The sequence below is a fragment of the Rhopalosiphum padi genome, chromosome 4 (assembly GCF_020882245.1).
Source record: "Rhopalosiphum padi isolate XX-2018 chromosome 4, ASM2088224v1, whole genome shotgun sequence".
In the NCBI taxonomy this organism is placed as follows: Eukaryota; Metazoa; Arthropoda; class Insecta; order Hemiptera; family Aphididae; genus Rhopalosiphum; species Rhopalosiphum padi.
The window spans coordinates 12,404,797-12,426,069 of NC_083600.1; the positions used below are offsets into that span (position 1 = coordinate 12,404,797).

Genomic DNA, 21,273 nt, shown 5'->3' on the forward strand with positions numbered 1-21,273 from the left:
TAAGACATTTCATCTTTTTTTCTATTAAATTGTTCTATAGTTATCATTTGAAATCTAGATATTAAAGTTTCGTAATCATAAATTCGCCAATAAGATAGGTACGCGGATTCCATTAGTTGAAAACATATTTTTCTAAATATAGGAACTGTATAAGTTGGAACGTTAAGTTTTGGCATAAGTACATAATGTATTATATAATAAATTTTTGAGTATATATTTTTAATAATCTATTGTGATCGTGACGATGATAGTAATTAATATTTATAATCTACCTAAATATGTACTATATCGTGTACGTAAAAATTAATACTACTACATATATATAGTTCAAGAGATAAATGTAACATTTTATGATCGATAAATTTTCCCCCTAGCCGGTTTTACATTGTAAACAATTGTTTCACGGATGACACCACGCCGACCGTCGCGGTCGTCTCAAGTCATGGCAAGTACCTTTACTCATAGATTATTAGATCTCAGTGTATTGGTAACGGATTCTGAATGATAAACTATTGGGTGCGGGAGGGGGATCGAGAATGAACATAAAAGGAAAGGAGTTCGTATAATTAAGGCCCCCATATGCGGGGCCCATATTATATTATTATTATTATTATTATTATTATTAAATAAAAAACATATATATGTATGCGCTAGTATAATAAATGTATGATTAAAAAAAATAATAAGTAGACTGTATACGTTGGGGATAAATTTAATTGAAATTGCAACAGCGCACAGGCGGTCCTTATAATAAAATAATAAAAGAAAATGGAGGGCCGCAAATTGAATTTTCGAACTCTCACATTGCCCGATTCCCGTGTTTATGTGTGTGTGTGTTACCATCGCGCGCGCGTATGTATCAGGGGGCTAAAAATTGCTCTGACAATATATATTTTTTCGTTATTTAATTTCCAGCGGATCGATGTACGTTATAATGTTATAATATGAATAACACACGTTGGGTCATTCAATCTCTATGTCGTGTCCCGGAGTTATTTGTTTGGAACCCTTTTTTTGTTTCCCAGAAAAGAACCCGTCACGTACTTGTTTCACGTCTGAGTGTTTTTTCGAAATTATTTATTTGCATAAAATGGCGAGAAATGAAAAGTTTCCACTGGCACGCCTCCGAAAATATTACAGAAGTTTTTCCGCCTACAGGACGTTTTATTTTCGTCAAGCTTATATAATATTATAATATTATATTCATGTGTATATATAATATATATATATTATATATACAAAAACAAATTGTGAAATATTTATGTTATAATTAATTCTAGAAAACATTTCCCTACCTATAGGTGTAGCTATACCCTTTTTTTTTATTAAAGTTTTACCGTTTATTTTTACCCCATATCATAAAGATGTTTTTCGATTATATATTTTATAATATTTACATTATACATATATAAATATATTTAAAAGGAGGAAGAATCCTGTACGTCTAAATACCATTTTTATACCATTACCAACAGGAAACGGTGAAATAAACAAAGTTTATAATAACACCGTGCGAGGCAATAAAACATATTATTTATAAACACGAACACGAACGAAATGTATATTTTTTAGTATTATTCGCAATAATAATAAAAAGAGAAAAAATACAAACACACATATGGTCGAATGTAAAAAAAATGCATTAATTATAAAAATAACAATTCCGCCTTGTAGGTTTATTTATTTTTTATTTTTATTTTTATGATTATATAATTTATGAAATAAAAGAAAAATAATAATTCGTAGGTGGAAGTGTGTGGCATATTATATACGTATAATACTATAATAATATACACGCATATACGCACGTGTAATATATGTATGTACATACATATTATAACCATGTGTGTACCGTGGAGGTTTATATACGTACATATATAATATCATATACAATCTGTAAGCCCAGAGAGACAATCTTCATTCGATTCGGCGGACTTAAGCTCCGCCGCCGCCGCGTGGTGGTGGTGGCGGTTGCCGCGGAGGTGGAGGTAGTTGTGGTAGTGGCGGTGACTACGGTGGAGGTGAATATTATGACGGCGAAGGAAGTTGTACCTGCAGCAGTGGAGGCGGCGGTGTAGTACTGCGTGTTTTAAAGAGGTCGATATTATTATAGTTATAGGTACTACTCATAATATAATATATTATAATATAATAATAATAATAATAATATAATATACGCACCAAGTTTGAATTTTGCGCAACAATAGAGACCAAATGGCCGGACTTGTTGTCGACCACAATATTATAATATCGTAAATAACGGCCTTATTTATACATTGCGTACATGCGGATGTAATGGAACACGTGTGTTTGTACATGAATAAACGGGATTTAAATGGCCTGTGCTAAGCGCGTACATGTATATATTTATACGTTATACGTATTTATGTATGTACGTATAAACGTATTATATATTATAATATATACCTATCCATATTATATATTATTGTGCCCAAGTGGTTTTACACACACACACACACACCACGCGCGAGCGCACATTCACAGACACAAAACACACACGCAGAGAAGATACTCTACATAATATATAATATATATTTTTATTATTATCGTCATTATCATCGTCATCATCGTATACGTAACCTTCGTTCCTGTCATTATATTGTATTGTATAATAATATATTTATATAAATGTATGTTTTTTTTCCATATCCATAAAACACATAAATAATAATTATATTTGTTGACAATCATTTCTAGTAGGAACTTTAATTAGGTGCAGTTTTATTTATACATTTAATAGTAATATTAATAACATAATTATATATTTATATATATAATAAACATATATACATGGTGATTCACTATGAACACATTCGCTACTATTTTTGGATATAATAACATTTTTTCATGTTTTTATTTATAAAAATTGTTCAAGTGCAATAATGTTTCTACATCATAAACAGATTAATTATTGCATAACATTTATTTTTATTTTTGTGAAATCGTTTTTAACAATAATTATTCTTATTATGTAAATTTTAATAACTCAGAAACTATACTCATTCGAATTTTGATTTGAATAAAATTCATCAATATCTTCACTAAAAATCATGTTAGCACCCTGATAACAGATAACAGATATGAGACATTAAAAAAGTTGGATAACAAGTTTCGAATTTTTGCTTAGAAATTATTACTAATTGAAAACTGATTTTCTAAAAAAGTTTGAGTTAAGAATTTTGAATTTAGGGTGCCTTCCTGAAATACCTAAAAAATCCATTTGCTTAATAACAATTTGCAAAAAATATTGTAAAAATTTAAAAAAATAACTTGGTGTCGCCACAGGACATTATATTTAAATAGTGTTAAAATATAAATTCAAATATTTAAAAATATAGCCCTTAAATATACTACTTAACAATTCAAAAATTTTAATTTGAATAAATTCCCAATCATAATCAAAGAAAAAAATTAGGGTGATAATGTTAGGGTGTTCTATGAATCACAATCACTTAATATGTATATAAATGTATGAGTCATTTGTGTGTGTGTGTGTGTGATAATGTGTGTTTTAATATATACATCGAAACGTGTAATAATGTAAGTATTTAAGTATATACATTAAAAGGTTGTTTTTAAATACCTCATATTATTTAAAATAATAATTATATTTTATGTTTGATTTTCTTTTGTACCAACGATCGTAAGTGCTATAAAATTATCATTTCTATACCTATCTAAAGTATAAAATATTATTTATAATATCGCGAGTCTAAGTTATTAAAATAATTATTAATATTAGAGTAGATATAGAAATAATGGGAAAATATCGGTGAAAGTAACGTTATAAATTATAATGGTTCTCTGTAGCTAGACCGAGAAAAACATGGCTATGAATAATTAAAAGTAATATAATAATATATGATTCGTTTGTATAAAAACGATATTACAATAATCATTTCTCAATTCTTTTTACCTAGTTACAACTCTTTGGCGATCGCGAGTGCGTGCGTTCAGTGTCTGTTTGTTTTTCGAACAATTATTATTTCGATATATATATATATATATATATACTGTATGGATATACGGTACATATTATTATCTATATAAAATAATCCAAAACTGGAAACATCACGATTACTCATTGTGCATAAAATGTGCACATAAAATAGTTTTAATGTCTCTACGTGGGGCCGAATGGTGTTTCAGTAATAGTTTCCATTATTCATTTCTGAACACAATATAATAATAATAATAATAATAATAATAATAATAATAATAATAATATTACGCACAATGCGACGCAGGGACACGGGGCATAGGGAACCCTCTGTAAATATCGATTAGAATACTGAAAGCTCTCTCTGTACATTAATTAAGCACCACAACCGTCTAGCTATGAATTTGGAATATATCATATTAGCTACCACCGCCGAAGGTTACAAAATGGGTTTGTGTTCGATGCTTGGGTGGACCCCTTGTGTTAGCACCGCTGTAGACGCCAATTTTTTTTATCCAACAATTTTTTTGTTCCGCTTTTGTTTTCTCTTACCTGAAAGCATTTATTAAAATATTTTTTTTTTGCGGTTGGTATTTTTTTCATGGAAAAGACTTTACGTATTATTCTTTTTTACGCTCCTGAAACCGTGGCGCCCATTGCTCTTCCGTAAACACCAATGTATTATATAATGTCCGCATGATTATTCTGCAAGTTTTATTAGGTTCCACAAAACGGTGATGATTAATTTTTTACTGTAATATCTCTGTACACCCCTTTCAACGTAGCAGCAGTTATATACATAAAGTTATATGAATTTTTGAACTAATTGACATTGACGACTCTCCCTCAGTCTTCTGACACTACTAGAACAGCTAAGCGGCCGTGTTTATTTGTTTATTGTATTTTTCATAAAATCATTTTTTCCCTTTCTAACAAAAAACTATCATATTATACGCTCTAAATTCCGTGTTTTAGCAATGATTTATAACTATTTGCTGTCCGTTTCCATTTTATTTTATTTAATAAAATGTTTCTTTGTGTACGATTTAATCTCGTTTAAAAATAATAATTTCTCTAAATTATAATTTAATTTTTGTCTGTTTATAATTGAATATATTTTTATTTTTATGGAAATACAATTATTTAATGATATTGGTTAAGGCTGTTAAATTTTTGTGACGTAAATAAATTATTATATGCATTACCATAAATATATACTGTAATATATATTTATATAATATAATTTATTATTAATACTAAAATGTCATATCCCATTAAAACTGCAAAAAAAAACCGTTTATATTTTAAGAGCTTTATATTTTTTCACAACGTAGGTAAAACATTTTTACATAATGAAAAGAGGACAACTTTACTATACAACAACAACAAAGAATAATATATATTTTCTCAAAGTTAATAAACATGTTTTTAACACCAAAGTTTTACGTTTTTATCTGTAAATAATTACCATTGCATAGATTTTTTAAATAAAAAACACTATATAGAAAAGCTTTTGATATACAAATGAATAAAGGTATTTTTATTTTTATTCTATAAATGGTATTATTTAAAACCTCTTTGATGCATGAGTAAATAGATAGTTGATATATATTTTTCGATTATCATGTATATTCAATTATTTTGATATCTAAAACAGAAGGTAAACGAAATCAATTCGATGATGTATTTGTATATTATTATGTTTACAGTAATTTTTAATTGAAGTTTTCTTTTATTCTATTAAATTGTTCACTTCTTTGATCTTTTATAATCCGTATACCTAAATTGTTTAAGTTACCTAATAATACAATTTTTCAGAAAGTTTACCTATATCAATACAATATGTCAATATTATGTTATTTTATATCTGTTTATAATATTATGTGATCCGTGATTTAAACACATAATAAAATGACAATATTATAGTTAAATGTATTCATAAAACTAATAACTATTACGGACGCGTGCAATATTGTAATAACACTAATAACTAATAAGTTATTACTATAATTTTCATGATAGGAAACTGGTGTTGATTTATTGGATTTTATTAAATCTATATACAAGTATGTATTATTATTATTATTATACTATTACGTCATCGCAAATATTACATAGATATAGAACATACGGGGATCAACGTTTGGAATTATTCATTGTATTCAACATTCAAGTTGAGTATGTTATTCTACGGTGAGATCTACCAGTTAATCTCTATCGCATTCGCTCAGAACCCATTATTTCCCCTCTTTGTCCATTTGTTTCTCTGGTTCGTGACCTGGACTAGCACCGGGTGTGACATGACCACGTATAGGGGTTAAAATTTTTAACTATTGGTTAAAATAAATATGCGTATATTATTATTTAATATTATTATTTTATAGTAGCGTGCATTATGTATTTTATTATATAAAATTTAATTGATATTATATGGCCCCTATATTATTTTATTGAAACAGATGTTTTTATTTATAATAAAAATTGACAAATGAGAAAATATCAAAAACAACAGATGTTCATTGGTATTTTTAGAGACGAATAAAATTGGAAACTCACTAATGGAACTACACGTTGTATACTAATTACTCATTTCAATTCAACCGAACTATTTTTTCTCATTCAATTCTAGAATACATAGATTATAGGTTATAAAGAATTATATTATTACCTATGATAATAGGATAGAGTTTTTTTATTTCGTTTTTATACGCCTATCTTCCAGTGTAGGTACGCTATAATTATTTATTGTAACCCAGCATAGAGTTATATAAAGTTAAGGTTATGTATCTATACAATAAAATCTCACGAGGGAAATATATTTTTTCCAATTATATATATATATAATTACATATATAATATTACATACGTCTATTATATATTGTATACGCAATCGTTGTCGTATATATTAATTTAAATAATTGTATGTAAGGAAGAAGTTATTTATCAGCTTTGATTGTCGCATATAAGTAGGTATATATCATACACATTATGCAATTTTTAAACTACGTTACCTTAAATCAAGCGGTGTATATTTTGTTCCAAGAAAATGTACTTTATTTTGCACGAAGTATTATTGTTTATATTGCAATTTATTTGTGCATATTTTGCATTTTATACGGTATTGTTAACATAAAATTAAGTAGGCCAGTAAAAGTTGTTGTTTATGAAAGATTAATAAACCTCAGATATTTATATTTGAAATATTTTCATATTTTTTTTATAACTACTAATTTTTATAATTTAATAGATAAACTTTTTTTACTAATTCACTTATTTTGATTTGGTGAATTTCTCAGCTAAATTACCAACAAAGGTTACCATTCACAGCACGGTAAAACTACCTATATTGTTACATGTTTTCCACCACCCTTTATTTAATAGATAAGTATTATCTCGCGAAGTGCGCCCATGTTTAAATATTAATATTTATTTTATTCCGGTTGTGCATACAACACACACATACACAGTAAATATATCCATTAGACCGTCAACGCTAACCAGTTCCCAGGTGGGCCCCAAAAACCGACACATACACATACACAGGCATAAAATAATAATCGTTTGGTATATTATTATAATGTGTACACATAATATACGCCATCAGATATTATATTATACATTTTCTCTTCCCTTCTCTCGTCTCTCGCTGTCTCACTCGCGCGCTCTCACTCACTCTCTCTCTCTCTTTCTCTCAATGCACACACACACCAGTCTTCCGTCTCTGTTTAGAGACGAGAATAGAACAAAAAGACACATAATATTCCTATATAATAATTACTTTAATGCGGAGCTACGTGACTGTATAGTTAAATATTATTATTATTATAGCCCCCCTCGGTTCTGTTCATATCTTTCCGTCTTTATAATATATATATATATATATATATAAATACAGTGAGCGGATAGAAGGGGAAGAGGGTTACCAAATATATATTTTTATTCCGACATCAGACTTATTTTATTAATGTAGCAGTTGCTTTGGGGTACAGTCGGAATAATAATAATAGTAATAATAATAATAATAATAATAATAATGATAATAATAATAACCCATAACTATAATAATAATAATAATAATAATAGCTGCTAGGGGGTCTTGGTGGAATCGTAACAGCACAATGATAATAACGAGAATGCCTTAGTGTATGTGTGCAATAATAATAAAAATGTATTATTCAGCATAACACTATATTATTATATTTATACAATATAAACCAATACCATACTATTGTGTTCGGCGTATGTGTATAATATATATATATATAATATATGTATATGTATGTATGTGTGTACACACCATAGTCTTTAATATTTATTGTGGTTGTGTGAAACAAAATGTGTGTGTGCATGCACGTTCTGTTTCATCGATCCTTTTTTTTCGTGTGGCAAAATATTGTATTTTATATTTTTAAATAACATTCAACTGCGTCGTGTATATCGTATATGCTATTATCATTATTTTTAATATTATATTTTACGATTATTATTATTATTATTATTATTATTGTTATTATTATTATTACAATAGTATCCGGTTTTGTGTATGTGTATTTCCCCTCTCTCTTTTTCTCTGTCTTTCCTGTACTCTCTCCGAGTCTCGTTTGTCAGGGAAATAAATCGATGACTATCTTGTAATGGGGAAAAATGGTAAATGCTGTCCTGTGCAGTGGAAAAATAAATGTAATTTCGTTCTGAAACTAAAGGGAGGGATCATTTTACTGCGGTAGGTACCTACGGATGATAAATTTCGACTATTGATTTTTTCATCGCGGCAGTTTCTTTGGCCATACAGAACATTGAATTTTTTGTTCAAAACTTTACAAATTACATTGCTATAACATAATATATTTTGAGATTAAAAAAAACTGTAACTTTTATCACAAATATTTAAAATTAATATTATAACTAACTTATTTTATTTTATTTAATCTTACATATTTTTAAATACTTGTTATAACCATTAACCACTATACTACAAATACTACAAATACTGTAAATTATAAATGATTGATTATGCTAGCATAATTATTTTGTAATTTGTACAATATAATATTTTATAAGAATTTTATGAGGCGGCAATTATAATACCGTGTTTATAAAAGTGATTTTGTTATATATATTGTGTATACTGCAACATTACCTATATTAATTACATTATACATTATCATTGCATACTTACAATATGTAGTTATAGCTAATTTACAATTTAAATCTTGGTTTTAGAAATGTCTAAAGTATTGGCGAATTCTAATTATTAATTACTTATTTTTTAAGCAGTAAATTTAACATTATTTTACTTTTATAATGATATTATAATATTTGTCATTTTATTCTTTACGTACCTATATATTATATATAACTTTATTATATTAATTGGAATATCATAAATCCGGTCATTTCTAGTTTAATCGACATAATTTTGCGTATAATAATCTAAATAAATATAACCAAACTTTTAATAATATATAGATACAAGTTAAGTTTTTATTTTTAAAACATATTCTATACTCACAGTTTTAGGTAGTTTGATTCTATATATATAATTAATTTAGTAGGACCTTCATGACTTCATCCAGCTAGTATTTGTCGCGTTCGAAATAATGCACTTAAATATTTATTGACGTGTGTCTCGCGCCAATTTTCATCCTTATGGTATTGTTGAAAAATTGAACGACGTCGAGACAGGCGACGCCTCCAGACACATGAAAAAAATAAAAATAAAAGTATGTTCACAATGAAACACCCTTTGTCGCGCAAAGTTCTGACCTGTGCATCCCAACCACGTCATTGACCCTCGTAAGCTTGATACAAACTTAACCTACCCTTTTCCATAAATTGTTTTCTAGTCCTAATCGGATATCCCTTTCGTGTTATTCAGTTTAACTTACTGTTCACGCTCTGAAAACTGGTGTTTCCTTGTTAATAAGTATCAAAATTTTTCACCAGTGTTTATCTCTGCAAATTAAACGAATTTTAAAAACAAATAATGAAATAAACCATTGTATTGTTGTTATTTGTATCGAAGGCTAGGTATTTCATTATATAAAGAGGTCATTTGACATTTACCCTTATTGTATACGAATGACCTTTTGATATATATTATATAATATATTATAAATATCGATTATGAATATTCCGTTGCATTAATATTTCCAAGTGTGGTACCCATGTTTCGAATATTATAATGAATTGTGAACAAATTTGTAAAAATATATTCAGAATAATTTTAAAGTTCATAGACCGACAATTGATGAATATATGTACACATGCACAACTTCGGGTCATTGGTTGTGATCATATACATCATTCAAGATTTCGGGCCGAGATAAATATAATATAATCTGTGATAGTCGAATTTATAAAAAAAAAGTGTAATATTGTATACTTAATGTAAATATCTTTTATTGTTCTCGAATACTAGTTACGTATTTACAATTGTAAATGCGGGACTCTACACGCGTCAGCAGTCATTGCCCGCCCGAAGCTTCGGAATTATAAACAAATTTAAATTTCATAACTATTTTATTTAATAGACATATTACTAGACCTCTATATGTAATATTAAAGAGCGATGTATATAATGTATTGGCGCGGTATAAGACTCAATTCGGTTTTATACGTATGTATAGGGGTTTTTTTTAATGGTAAATCATATTTGATTTAAGAATTAAGTTAACACAATATAGCATTAATGACTCGTGCCCACCATGATGTGCTAACAGAACGAGTGAGATATGTCTTATGAGGATTTTAGCCATACCCCAAAGCTTTTGATTATTTTTAATGAGTTGGGAGGGTTTACCATGAACTTTCTATCTTTAACCCCTAATTAACCGTTAAGTATTTTACTATTTTTAGTAGATAAACGCATAGGTTAAGCAAGAAGTTATCAGGGTGAAAAAATTGTTGGATTTCTATAATACGAGTATATTTAAAATGCAGTTAATTAACGTTTTAGACTACCTCTCTCTTACTCTTTGTATTATATAAAATATATAACATAGAATAGAATGTGTTAATATTATGTTTATTTATTTATAATAAATATGTATACACATTTTTATAATTAAATTTTTATTTTGTGATTCTAGGCCAAAATGTTTGAAAGTTCTCAGGCCTGGCTCGCATCCACGTCTTCGCCAATGACTTGTAAGTTTAATATTTATATTATAACTATACATTATACTATAAATGTATAATGATTATACAATTTACCTATATACATATATATAAAACATACGTATTGTATTTATCTTAGGAAGGCTTTTTGTTGTTATTACAATTTTGGCTTCAATAACATAAAACCTTATTTATTTATAAAGCATATGTTTATATTTTGTAAAAAAAATACATTCGATGTAGATTCGTGTTTTACCCAACATTCAGCAATATTCATTGTTCTGTATTGTATATAATTTTATTTAAAATATCTTATTTGGAATTTTTATATCGATGGGCTAAATACCTTATATTAATACTACACATAATAATTCAACAATTTTATTAAGTTAACATCAATGAAAAATTCCATATTTCACATTTAATTTCACGTGGCTGATTAATGCGTGATTATATAATATAATTTATCAAACCCAAAATCTTAAGTATTTTTACTCTTCTCCACTTGCAGTCTATGTAAGATATTTAATATATTTCATAAAACTTTTACACTTTTACGATGGTTCAAATTTGATTGTTTATTATATATTTTATATTGAAAAATAATTTATACAGATCGTTGATTATAGTGTTTTTTATTTGATTAACTAACGTAAAAAAAATTTACTTCTTCTATTCCGTCAACTAATTTTTTTAAACTATGAATGCAATTATTATTATTATTATTATAGATGTGCTCTACAAGGACACATCATCTTTGTGCTGCTCTTGAAGTTTTCTAAGTCCAAGCAAGTGCGGCCACCCGAATATGTAGGAAAAAAGTTTGAAAATATTTAGAGCATCTATCTATTTACTACTTAAACAATATCGTAATGAATCGACCACACTCGTTCACAAAAACATTATTAACAAATGAATTATAGCTTATTTACGTCCACCCAATATGGTCGACTAAAAAAAAAAAAATTATAAAATTTCAAAGGACATATTTTCCTTGTCAACATTATAGTAAGTTATAACACGTGACGCGATGATATTATAATTGATTGTGTTTGTGTACAATATGAGAAAAGTGCATTCGACGCGTTGGTTGTGGCGGCGACGCGGTGGTGTTTTCGTTCTACTACAACGGCGGCGGAAGATTATCGCTATACAGCCGCCGCCGCCGCCGCCGCCGCCGTCCGCATAGACCACCACCACAAAATACAACAACAAAAACAACCGTTTGCCGCCGCCGCCGCCACCGTTTACACTTTACAGTTACCACCACCACCACCACTGCCGTCACCGCCGCCACCACCGTCGAATCCGTTGACGGCACCGCTCACCACGTGCAAGCGGCGCCGCGCCGCCGGTCACCGGTAGTGTGATTAGTGACTGTAAACAACCGTTCGGCGGTGGGTGGGAGGGAGAAAAACCCACGTGGACGTGTCGTCGGAAATGCGTTTCGCGTTGTCTCCGCGTATAGTGCACCCGTCCGAGAAGGCGCGCATCGGGTGTCGTTCGTACTGACCTTCGATCCTGCGCGCCGCTCGATCGACTGCATTTCATATGTGCACCCGGGACGCGCGTTATTTTATCATTCGGTCCGAAAAATTTGCGCTAAAAACGAATACACGAGACACCTCGCCGACAAGTCGTCCCGTCGTAGGTGCATTTCGCTCACTGCGCTGAAGCACGGCAAGAGACGGATTCTGTATATTAAGTACTACCGTGTATATATATGCTGGTGATCGTAAAATTATAGGACGCGTATAATTACATTTAGCAACTCGAAACTGCCAACTTAGATGATAATTGTTTTAGTGTTTTTGAATAATATTGTTACAATAATGTTATTATTATATTATAATAGGAACGCAGAGAAGTTCTATATAATAATATATAGAGTGAGAGTCGTCTTGTTTTCACATGTACCTACCTACCCTTTTAAGTTTGTAGTAATTGAAAATAATTAATTCTATATCCGACGAAGAGCTCCGACCGATCAATAACGTAGTCGCGATATCGAATTAATATAGAATAATATAATATATATATAGGTACCTACCCACACGCATACATTATGTTTTAAATATTTTATTATATATTATATTATATTATATTATCTGTGTACAACAATGAATACACGATGAATATCATATTATATAATGTATAGTATATTATGTATATCGTTTATATTTATATATTATAATATACGCTGAGTAATTAATCCTAATGAAGAAAATATACATGTATATGTACCTATAGATAATTTTATGTACATATATACATACACTGAGTGTCATTATAATGAATTTATGAGAGAGCGATAACTTCTCGTAATGCGCCGTAATATACGTAACATTATAATCCTAAATATTCCTATCGTAATTTGATCTTTCGTACTTTTTAATTGTCACGTACTTTCAAAATGTTTTAAAATGTTTATCTATTTTATTTGTATAATATTAAAATATTTTTTTACATCGTTTTCGTGCCTTTAAAAAAAATACGTGCCATATCTGTACTTCTCCTTTTCGGCCTAATTTATATACAGGTGCCTAAATATCTACAACTTCATATAACATAGAAATATAATCATTAATCAGTAATCACCCACATAATATAATATTATAATAGCGAACAAACTATTTACCAACTTCGGAACCAAAATCTATTTCGTCGATCAATGGTTTATACGAACGAAATCCGTTCGCCGCGCCGCTGCCGCTTTTCCCCTTGCCCGATATATTTTATTTATATACCGTGTGTTGCGGTGTATTGCAGCTGGCGGTCTGGTTCAAAGCAAATGCCGCACGAGCCATCTATAAAATATCTACATAAAATATATTATTATATTGTTATTATGTCTTGCAATTTTGCACCGCGACCTGCTGCGTCTCGCGTAGATTTACTCGGCCGCCCGGCGATGACTTATGTGCAGTATACCGTATACTCATATATTATATACCTGCAGCATTTCATCCGTTACTTAGCTATATCGTTACGATACAATATTGTAATATTGGATGGATACCTACATATCGTCTACCGTTGAGAAATTATTAAAACGTAATCATACACATTATGGAAAATTAATCGATCAGGCCTTAAATTAAAAGACCGATGAGGCGATGACGGTGTCGCACGTCTATATAATATTATAATATACCAGTATCACGCGTGACTACGATGGCTTGTTTAACGCGCGATTGATATTATTATATTATAGTAATATTAATACCTAACCCACACCTATCGCGACTACTACCACTACTTCTCTGGTTGTAATCTGAGCGACTCGCGCGTTAACGACAATACGATGCTTTTACCTGCAATACCGATGTAATAATAATATATCGTGTGCATATCTGCCGGTATCTATCGGTCTTGAGGAATTTTCGCTGGTCCACCGAGTGGACTTTTTAAAGCGTGAGAAAAAGTCAATTTATTCTGTTATTAATAACTAGATCGTGAGTGTTTTTGGCGAATGTCTCTCATCCCTGTTAAAATTTCGGGTAAATTAAAAAACCCCTTTAGTGTTTTGTGACTGCATTACGTGGTTAGACGTGGCCATGTTGTGTTCAAATTGTAATTTGTATTAATATCGTTACAAAAGTCTAAAATGTTATATACCCACAACATCAATATTCCAAACTTATGAGGAGGAGCTCTAGTTAAGTCTCCCCTGAATTACGAATTATCAGCCCCTTACAAGGCAAAATCCTAACTCTACTGCACGTTGTATAAATAATATGATCATCGTACGTAATAATATTATTATCGTACGATATATTGTATAGTCGCTGTGTATAATATTGTAGGCGGCACCTATACCCCGCCGGATAATGCGAATAAATTGTAATTCCGTATAACACGGGAACTTATTAAAAATTTAACTATATAATATATATTATATAGAGTCGAGCGGTCAAACGCGCGTAATATAATGGTGGTACCTACCATCGTACATTATTCACCACCCAGGGCCCAAGGGATACACAACAAACGGGCTTAGCCCCATCCCGCTACAGTGTACATACCGTCCCCACCCGTCTTTTTTCCCTCTCGCCCTTTTCTCCTTTATTATTATTATTATTTTTTTTTTTTGTTTCTCGTCCGTATATACACCCATTATCATTGCAGCACAACGAGGTCGAAAGGTTAATGAGTTTGTACACATACATATATATATATAATAATATTATATATAATATTATAATATATATAGTAACACGTATCCATATAATATACTTGCATACGTACTTATACTACACAACTATGTACCCATTATAAAGATACGATATTATAACGCGTGTAACGATATATAGGAAAAGGAAACCGAATATTATTATAATAATAAGTATGTGCAACGTGTGTCGGGAGACAATATTATTATTATTATTATTATTATTATTTGCCTTATACCTCGGTCGTAGTGGTGGTGGTGATGGTGGTGGTCGCGGTGTGGGGTGTTATATATACCTTATAATAATATATTATACATTCATGCTGTGGTGAGGTGAAGTGGTGTAGTACCTACCTATAATAAACGGACGAGAGAAATCGGCGGTATGTATATTGTGCGTCCAATAAATATACAAGGCATATTATACGTACACAATGTGTTTGTCGTTCGGCGTAGACCAGCAATCATATATATATATATATATATTATAATAGCAAACGCGATATATATATATTATAATATTATAGTGCGGCGACTTGTGATGGATTTACATAAAACAATTTACATAGTACATAATTTTACTGTACAATAGTTAAATGCCCTGTTTTATTATACGAAATGCTAATGAATGGACACGGCCATTACGACACACGGGCGCAGACGCCGGTAACATATTATATTTTATATATATTATACTGTTGCTTACATTATATTATTGCCGTTGTTGTTATTATTTCCCATTTTTTCTTCTTTATACGTTGAAATATATTATTTCTCGACGAAATGGTTATTATTATGCTACGACGTTCAAAGAAAAATATTGATACATTATACATTGCAGGTACATAATAATATGCGCACGCATAATATAAAATATTCTTGTATACGTACATGATATAGGATATAATATATTATATATTTATATACGTATAATCGTTCACCGTGAGTCGTAAATAAATTATCAAAATTTAGTATTCCTAGCCTTGAAGGGGGGGTTCCACGCGCGTATTATATGGGCACCTATATATGTTTAGTAGGTATGTATAATATAAACTCGATCGATTTATTTTCCAATTGCATAAAATATACATATTGCTATATTGCTATAGGTACGCCGTTTATTCATAGGCACCTATACCTACGCATATATACAATATATAATATTAAGTATATATCACTATCCATCTGCCATATTATATCTATTATACCTACACATATTATTATTTATCTACGTATATATTTACGATATGTCGATATCCGTAAAAACAAAATATATAATATGCATTTAAAACTGCACATCTCCGCGGTCTTTGCGTACCTATATATTATTATGATTATTATTATTCGTGTAATGCAATTTTTTGATATAATTTCCAAAAAAAGAAAAACTCGTAATAAATTATAATACATTTTTGTATCATCGATTTATGTATAAAAAATGTATTAGTGTATTTATTTACTATACAATATATTGTCTTGAGCTTTTCAATAAATGACATCCGGACTCTCCTAGAAATTCTATACATTCAAGTGTTTGCTTGATAATAATAGGCAATAAAAAATAAATATTGATTACTACTACTTGGTTCGGTCGGTCGCATTGTTTACATTCCATACAACATTAGACTTTATTTGTATTTAAATTCTACAAAACTCGCCCCTTTTTATTTCCCAGTGTCAATAAACTGCAGCACGGTTATATGGATTGACACAAAATTTCTAATAAGATATTTATTACCAATTATTTTTTAATACAGCCATCCTGACCCTTTTTTCCCCTTCGCGATACTATAAATAATATCAGTATATTCGATGGAAAAAAATTGCGTGTGTACGTATAATGCATAATATCTATAGATACTCGTACCTATATATAATATGTATATTATATTGTATCCCGTTTTTTATTATTCTTTTTTTTTTTTCAGTTTTTTGCACCCCTTATTTGCCACACTGTATATATTAATAATTTGTAATAAATTCAAATTATATATGTTTTTTCGACTTTTACGCACTTTTTTTTTCTGTACGAATAACAATCGCCGCGTTTGCAGGTATAGGTGAGAGTCCGCGATAATTATGCTGCAGGTTGTTGAAATGTGTGTACACTGTATAATGTACCTAAACATATTTTATGTATAACTCTACTGTAATACTCGAATCATATAAATACATATACTTAGTAGTTATGGCTATACTCTATATGCTTATAAATAATAATATTATATTACAATACGTTTTATTATGTATAATATATATTATAAAAGTGCAGTCTATATTGTAACCTGGTGGAGGTGCACCGGTATCGGTATATATTGACAATATTCCACTACCGCCTTCTGTCACTTCTACAGTTCTACACCTCCACCCTACATCCACCACCGTTAATATAAACATAAATGTGTGTGTGTGTGTAATGTAGTCTAGTAGACACGTATATATTTATATATACATATAGACAACAAACGAGCAGCTTGCATTGTTAAAATTAACACGCCACAGTCGAAATAATGTTTATAGATGTTAATATGGTATATATATATTTGTATTTGTTTTTACCGTATATTTGCTTACGTTTTAGTATATAGTGTATAGTAGTGTACAACGTTTTAAATTTGGTCGGAGTTAGACCGTCTCGATTATGTTATATATTTTAAAAAGTCCCGACCGCCACGCACATGATGCAAAACTCGCACGTCATCGAAGCGCATATTATATTTATATCGGAGAAAAAAATTTAAATCTCCGTATAATATTATATTACACACACACACATATATCAGTATGCAACAGCCGGGCTTAAATGTAAATCGCGTATGTATAGGCTTTTTAATAATATTATACAGTGATGCCGCTGTCGCGTCGTATAGTGCGCGTACACAATATTGTTATGTATGTGTTATTATTGCGACGTTCAATTCCTACCCCGTACAACTCAGTTGCTGTTTGGACGTTAATTTCTAAATTCACATTTTAATATTTCGTCTAAACACATGTTAGGTAGTTAAGAATTTAAAAATAATATTTACACAACAAATCTATTGTAAAACCTTTTATACTTATAATATATATATTATATACCTATATTTATATCTACTTATACTTTATTGTAGTTATCTAAATTCCAGTCAAACAACATTATGAAATGTAAAATATAGTTTAAGGTATTATATATATTTATTATTATAAACCAATATATTGTTTTTAAATAGTAATTTATTTGTGTTATTAATAATATCTTGAATTTCTAAGATTGATTCTAAGATGATTTATCTTTTTCGAATAATCCACATTCTCTATAGTTTCCCACTTTAGTACCACCATTTCGTACTCGGAGTACTAAACAATTTATAAATCTATTTTTTTTCGCATTATTTCCTTTTCTCGTCCTGTTTTAAGTTAAATAACATTCATCTTATATATCATTAGTATGCGGGTCACTTTCGTGTAGCATATTACTCGACATCCGCACATAATAATATATAATATAATACCTATTCTTACTGCATTTGTATATAAATATATTAACTTCACTAACCGGCGTGTACAATCTTTGTTTTAACAGCCGACAGTTACCAGTACCAGCTGCAGTCCATGTGGCAAAAGTGCTGGAACACCAACCAGAGCCTGGTGCACAACCTGCGGTTCAGAGAGCGCGGTCCGCTCAAGTCGTGGAGACCAGAAACGATGGCCGAGGCTATTCTGTCCGTGCTCAAGGAGGGCCTTTCGCTGTCGCAGGCAGCCCGCAAGTACGACATACCGTATCCGACGTTCGTGCTGTACGCCAACCGGGTGCACAACTTGCTCGGTCCATCCGCAGACGGCGGCGCAGGTAAGCGGCGCTGCAAACCGCGCATTTCATTATAATTTGATATCAACCGCGTTGTGCCGCAGCAGTCCCGCACGCGCGAGGCTAGTAATTCCGAGCTAGGACAGCAATTTATTAGTACCTACTAAGCCGTTTTGCGCGTTCATGAACAGAACTAGCTTCGTTTTTATGCTGGCGTTTCGAGTCAGGAGTGTGGTTTAATGGGACAGGGTTCTGTTTACTATTTTCTTTTTTTTAACGCCAACCGCCACCCAACTGGTTTGATAGTTCCGTAGTATATTATATATATTGCCATAAACCGATCTCTAACTTGTGCCGAGCCAGGATAGTCACCAGGAAACTCTATATCATCTATTACTATCCTATCTTGAAATACTAGCCTCGTGTAGCCACGGACATTATATAATATGTTAGATATATAATATTATATTATATAGGTACCAATAATATATGGTTTATTGTATACCAATCTACGCGGGCCAAACGATAATAATTATTATAATTGTATATAATAATAATATTGTGTACGTGTTTATACGACTATAATATACTACGTGTGCGTATAATATTATACGCATACGCGTCACGTTAAATATACAATATAAAATATTATTATTTATTATAATTTCTTTTCTCGTAATCAAAGTGGTGCCGCCGCTTCGAGTATATCATTATATGTATATATGTATATGTATATCGGTGATTCGTATATTATAATATTATATTATATTTCGATTTCATAACGTTTATTATACTTACGTATATACACCGTATTATTATAATGTGAACAATTAAACGTTTCCAGATCGAATTGCACAATAATATAATTTGTTATATTGTACATCATTATTACATATATTATAAATATATATGTGTGTGTGTATGTTATTTTATTTGTATAGAATGAATACAGGGTGTTTATCCACGTTTGTCCTCGTAAATATGTATATTATGTATATATACGACTTGTATAACGTATGTCTAAGTACATCATCATATACTATGGTGGTTAAGCCATTGAATAAAATATATATATATTGTATAATATCATAGCTAGGTCTCCTGTCTATAACTTATAATGGAAATGATAATAATCCGACATTTTAAAATATTTACTTAAATTAGCTCTGTATATAATACATTATAAATATATTGAGCCTTTTGAATTGTCAAGAAACTCGAAAACAAAAAATTCTATATTTATTCATATGAAGAAGTATTGGTGGTTAGATGCGGCAATAATTTTCCAAGACTATATTTCAAAAATATGTATACATATTATATATTGAAAAAATTTGATGGAGACATACATATTATAGACGCTCTGTATATTTATAATAATATATTATATTTAATAACCGCTGAACTCTTTATAATTTGTTTAATGTAATTTTTTTATGTTATTAATTTTATGACGACATTGCTTATCGTCTATCGGTCTATTATTCCTATTTCTTTTTATTATTTAAATGAATACCAATAACAATATATTATTATAATATTCACAAAAAAAGTATACAAAAAATTCCGAGAATATCGTTTGAACTCTGTACTCGTAAGATTTAATATAAATAATTTATATTGTGCAATGTGTACGTAACACTAATATTATGTACGCTGACAGTTATTAAAAAATATATATTTTTTTTATAATATGTAAATGTCAACGTTTTTTCTTATAATCAAAATAATAATAAAATATAGTAAAAATGTTTTTGTTGAATTTTCAAACAAAGATCTTTAAAGTTATATAATTCTGGCTACGTTATTTCTGAATTTTTTGCTCGAGTAATATAATTAATAATTAGCTTATGATTAAATTATTTTGAATATTATATATTAAAGTTTGTTTGCAAAATAGCTCGTATATATAGTAGCTAAATTATGAGAAATATTTATTTATACAATTTTGAGTGATATTTAAACAATTTAATTATTAAAATATTACCTAATAATAATTTTAAAAAAAACCAATTCGTAAAGTTCAAATACTTTGTATAAATTACTTTGTTGTAATTTAGTATTTGATAGGTGTGCTTATTATTTAAAAATATGACTTAGACCAATATTAAATCTCTGGTATAATATTTATATAATAATAGCCAACTAAAATTCAGTTAAATGTTTTGTATTTATTTTAATATATATTCATAACAAATACATTTTTAATGTATTTTTTTAGATTTATTTAGT

General features: G+C 29.6%; 1 protein-coding gene across 1 annotated transcript in view; it reads left to right on the plus strand.

Annotated features, from left to right (window-relative positions):
* The window catches only part of LOC132928607 (protein bric-a-brac 1-like), a 41,420-nt gene that overhangs the window by 10,992 nt on the left and 9,155 nt on the right, over positions 1–21,273 (plus strand). The window contains exons 2-3 of the mRNA XM_060993404.1: positions 11,053–11,110; positions 18,817–19,083. Coding sequence (XP_060849387.1) covers positions 11,053–11,110; positions 18,817–19,083 — 325 coding nt within the window. The remainder of the gene's footprint in view (positions 1–11,052; positions 11,111–18,816; positions 19,084–21,273) is intronic.